General features: G+C 48.1%; 1 protein-coding gene across 1 annotated transcript in view; it reads left to right on the top strand.

Moving 5' to 3' along the window:
• Positions 1-215: 215 nt before the first annotated feature.
• Positions 216-4,441, top strand: part of KCNQ2 (potassium voltage-gated channel subfamily Q member 2) — a 4,604-nt gene continuing 378 nt past the window's right edge. The window contains exons 1-5 of the mRNA XM_010722490.1: positions 216-262; positions 646-736; positions 1,212-1,338; positions 2,403-2,578; positions 3,225-3,350. Coding sequence (XP_010720792.1) covers positions 216-262; positions 646-736; positions 1,212-1,338; positions 2,403-2,578; positions 3,225-3,350 — 567 coding nt within the window. The remainder of the gene's footprint in view (positions 263-645; positions 737-1,211; positions 1,339-2,402; positions 2,579-3,224; positions 3,351-4,441) is intronic.

The raw sequence follows: 4,441 nt of genomic DNA, 5'->3' as shown, positions 1-4,441 counted from the left end.
AAGGGACCTATAGGGTCATTGTGTTCACCTCCTGGCTTCACACAGCACCACCCAAAACCCAAATCCCACCTTTGTTAAATCCCCATCTTGGTAATCTGTGGACAAGGGATGTTGGGAAAGCCGCTGGTGGAATTGAATCTGAAGAGTTGCCAAGTTTTCCTGGCAGTGAGGAAGTAGCAAAGGAGTGTTTCCATGTTTGTTGGAGCTGACCTAACATGGAAGTGATCTCAGAGGCTATCGCAGCCACGTGCCGGGAATGGAGGTATTGGCACTGGCCAAACTGGGACTGGTCCAGTGGGTCCTTCCACACCCAACCCTTCCTATTCATAGAATCGGGGATCCAGGTTCCCTTTTGCTGGTTGGTTCTCCTCCAATGTTAAATGTGAGCCCTGTGACTGATCAGCAGAGTGATCCCAAGTGTGATTGCATGGGCCTGGTGGCCTCGTTGCTGTCACTTCTTATCTCCTCATTACCAGTTAGAGGTATCCTTGAAAAGGGACAGTGTTAAAGCAGCAGCATGGTGAATGCTCCTATGTGTAAATGTCAAAACGTGTGACCGAGTGTGAAAAGTTCTTGCTCTGAAGACTGACGTTCTGTCCCTCTGTATTTTTTTTTTATTTTTTTTTTATTTTTTGTGTTCTATAGTTTTCTACTTGTTTTCTCCTGCCTGGTGCTGTCTGTCTTCTCAACCATCGATGAGTATCAGAACAGCTCTGAAGGGGCCCTTTATATTCTGGTGAGTTGGGATTTGCAAATGAAGTGAGCAATATCACATCAAAATAAAGTTAAAAATACATAAGAGATGCACCTACCCCTAAGATTGGGAATATTTAACTTAGGCAAGAACATGAACTGTCACTTGTGGCAAGTGTCTGTTGGGACCCACAAGTGTCTGTTGGAGAAATCTGTATCAGGGCACTCAGGAGTAATCTGAGCACAATATTTGCTCTGATGTAATATTTTAAAACCTTCTTCCTGAACTTTTTCCGTTGTTTTTGCTTTGTTCCTCTTTCTCATCCCCTGTCCAGGAAAGGGAAAATCCAGCAGCAAAGGTCTGAGCATCACTCAAAACAGGGCTTTCCCCTTATGGTCCTGTGGGGCAATTCTGCATTGCGTAGGAGAGCAGGGTTTAGGCTGTTGGACTTAATCTCTAATTCTAGAGCATGCTCACCACGTTTCCTTCTAGGCTGACAGCATGTTGTCTCCCCCAGGAAATTGTCACCATTGTGGTGTTTGGGGTGGAGTATTTTGTGCGGATCTGGGCAGCCGGCTGCTGCTGTCGGTACCGGGGCTGGAGAGGAAGGCTGAAATTTGCCCGCAAGCCCTTCTGTGTCATCGGTAAGACCTGCCTCCTGCATGGGGTTTTCCAACCTAAGATGGCTATTGAAGAGCTTGCTTGCACAGTGCTGCAACTTCTTGCTTGCAGTTTGGGGATCGTTACTCACCTAGAGAAGGGAAGGGAGGAGCTGAGGTCCCCGCCCAACCTCTCCATCAATTTGCTCGCTCCGTGCCTCATTTTGCCTTCCTGGGTGCTGAGGAGGTGCATCACAAGGGGATTGTGAGACTTAATTCGTGCTTGTAAAGCACCCGGTGCTCCTGTTGTGCAAGGGGCCATCTGAGCACAGTGGGTGCTTTGTTTGGGGTCAGGAGTGGCAGGTGAGCCAAGCCATGCCCCATGGAGCCTGCTTTCAGGTGTCCAGGAACTAGCAAGGATCACACACAGGATTTTAGCTTATTGCACAGAAAATCATTCATAAAAATTACATAGAAAAACAAGAAAGAGAGAGGGTTTCAGGATCCTGCCCCATCCCTGAAGGTGCTCAAGGTCAGGTCGGATGGGGCCCTGGACAACCTGACCTAATGCCTGATTTGATGGTTGGCAACCCTATCCATGGCAGGGGACTGGAACTAGATGGTTTTTTGAGTTCTCTTTCAATCCAAGCCAACCTGTGCTTCTATGATCCTCGGGTTTGGGATTTAGAGCATGTGACTTCTTTTCTTGGACTCTTGCTCTTTCCTCGAAGACCCTGGGGTTGTTGTGGTGAATCTCTGGTGTTTAGACAGGAGAGCTCGCACCTCTGGGCAGTGCAATGTCACAGCAGCTAAAAATGGGCCTGGCAAGGACTTAGCCCAGCCTAGCCCTGGATCAGAATGCAGTCAAGTGATATTGAACGCATTTTCTTGGGAATGATGAGTGTGGAGAAGAAAACTAAAATGTTTCCATCGGGTGTGTAGCTGCTCCTTTTGTCCAGTTAAGTCTTCTGCTGTATCCCTCTGGCGCAAGATATTACAGTACCGCTTCCACACACACCCTTCTGCTGCCAGTGGCGGTGGGAGCACCATCCCCTTTGGTGGTGCTCCAGCAGCACGTCTCCAGCTTTCAATGCCCTTTGTTCATGCAGACATCATGGTGCTGATCGCGTCCATTGCCGTGCTGGCAGCGGGCTCCCAGGGCAACGTCTTTGCCACCTCGGCGCTCAGGAGCTTGCGCTTCCTGCAGATCCTGCGCATGATCCGCATGGACCGGCGGGGTGGCACCTGGAAGCTGTTGGGCTCCGTGGTTTACGCGCACAGCAAGGTGAGTGAGCCCCATGCAGGCACGTGGAGCCACTCTTTTCATTGCCTAGGTTTGGTTCCCCACCCAAAACATCCTTCAGGCTTGGGAGGATGGAGGGGGCACTCACGAAGTGGTGACATGCAGAATGCAAGGTCCCATGGAGCCCTCCAGCCAGCAGAACAGAAATGGGAGGGATGTTGGGATGTTTGCAGAAAATGCCTTGAACACAGTGACCACCTGCACACTGAGCTCATTTCGTAGAGTTAGCAATTAGCCAGCAGATTTGGGGGCTCGTGTTTCAGTTTTAACTTATGTGTGGGCTGGAGAAGTAATTATGTTTTCATTTCTGTTCCACATCTTTAAATACTGGAGCTGTGACTGCTCCCTTTCCACTTGCTGAGGTGTTTAAGGCGATGTGCTCTGCAGGGTGGCGGTCATCCTGTGAGTGCTGCAGGGCATCACTAGCACGTGGGCCCATCTCAGATGTCCCCTCTCTGCACTACATTGAAAATCAGCACTTCTGATCTCCAGCCGAAACCCAAAGCCTAAACATGCACAAATGCAGAGCAAGTTCAGCTCTGAGGCCAACCGCAAGCAAGCGGCTCAGCTTTCAGAGATGCACACCAGGATTGCAATTATTCTATTCTGTCCCTTAATGATCTTGCAGGAGCTGATTACTGCCTGGTATATTGGCTTCCTCTGCCTCATCCTGGCCTCTTTCCTGGTATACTTGGCCGAGAAAGGAGAAAATGAGCACTTTGATACATACGCAGATGCACTCTGGTGGGGTCTGGTAAGTAATTTTTGTAGAGCAGCTGCTGGTTATTAAAATAAAATGTCCATTAACCCCCCATCTTCTATCACTTATTGAGGAATCAGCTTACAGACTGCTTAGTTAACATTTTTATTAAATGGCTTCAGGCTATTCCATTTAGCTAGATTTTTTAAATAAGGCTTGTAGGAGATGCTATGGGATCGCATTTGTTGAGCTACTTGGGGCAGCACAGCAAGAGGAGATCGGCAGTGGGACTTGGCTCCATTGTGGCAGATCTAATAAGAGCCCTGTGGTCATCGCTGTGACAAGTATTGCCACCTTTCCATCATTTATCATCATACTTGAGCTGTTAAATGCACCAGACTATATTTCATAAAATTAATGCATCCTAAGTACCAGGAAAACTTCAGTGCTGAAAGCACTCCCTTTGCTGACAAAAGAGAAAGGGCAATACTTTCAGTTTGCTCTGTGTGCGTCTGGGAATTATTGGATTACTTGATTAACAAAGGGAGAATTAATGACGTTCTAATCTCCTTGCATTATTGTTCCTCTGCTCTGGCACTGCAGCGCTGGTTTGGCCTTGATTACAAAGCATGTAATGAAAATCCCAGATCTGATCAAATCCCAATAACAGGCTTGGGGAGGAATCGGCTGATCAAGCAGCTCCTGTTCTTCAATAAAGGGAATGAAACGCTGCTAAGGCAGTGAATTGCTTTTCAAGCCCCTTGGTTATGACAGAAAATAAAACAAAGCCCAATTTGACATAACTAGGAAATAAACAATGGGGGAAAGCTGACGGCCCGGATCAGAGCTCAGCATGAGGAAAGCCATGGGCAGGGCTGTCCCTCCCTGGGCTGGAGAGCCATGTGCAGAGCTTCCCACCTCATTCCCCATTTCAGGACGTGTTGGAGCACCATGTGGTGTTGCTCCTGTCCATCTGACAGTGACATTTCAGCCTCATTAAAACGAGCAGACTTTGTCGTTGTCCAGCTCACACGTCCAGTACAGACATGCTAAGAAATGAGCAGAAAAATACAAGCTGTTGGAGCTATATCCTGATTTCATGTCAGTGGCTCCAAATCCTTGCAGTTGTCTCCATAAGTTGTAAA

Source organism: Meleagris gallopavo, chromosome 22 (genome assembly GCF_000146605.3).
Source record: "Meleagris gallopavo isolate NT-WF06-2002-E0010 breed Aviagen turkey brand Nicholas breeding stock chromosome 22, Turkey_5.1, whole genome shotgun sequence".
In the NCBI taxonomy this organism is placed as follows: Eukaryota; Metazoa; Chordata; class Aves; order Galliformes; family Phasianidae; genus Meleagris; species Meleagris gallopavo.
This window is presented reverse-complemented; position numbering and strand designations above follow the sequence as displayed.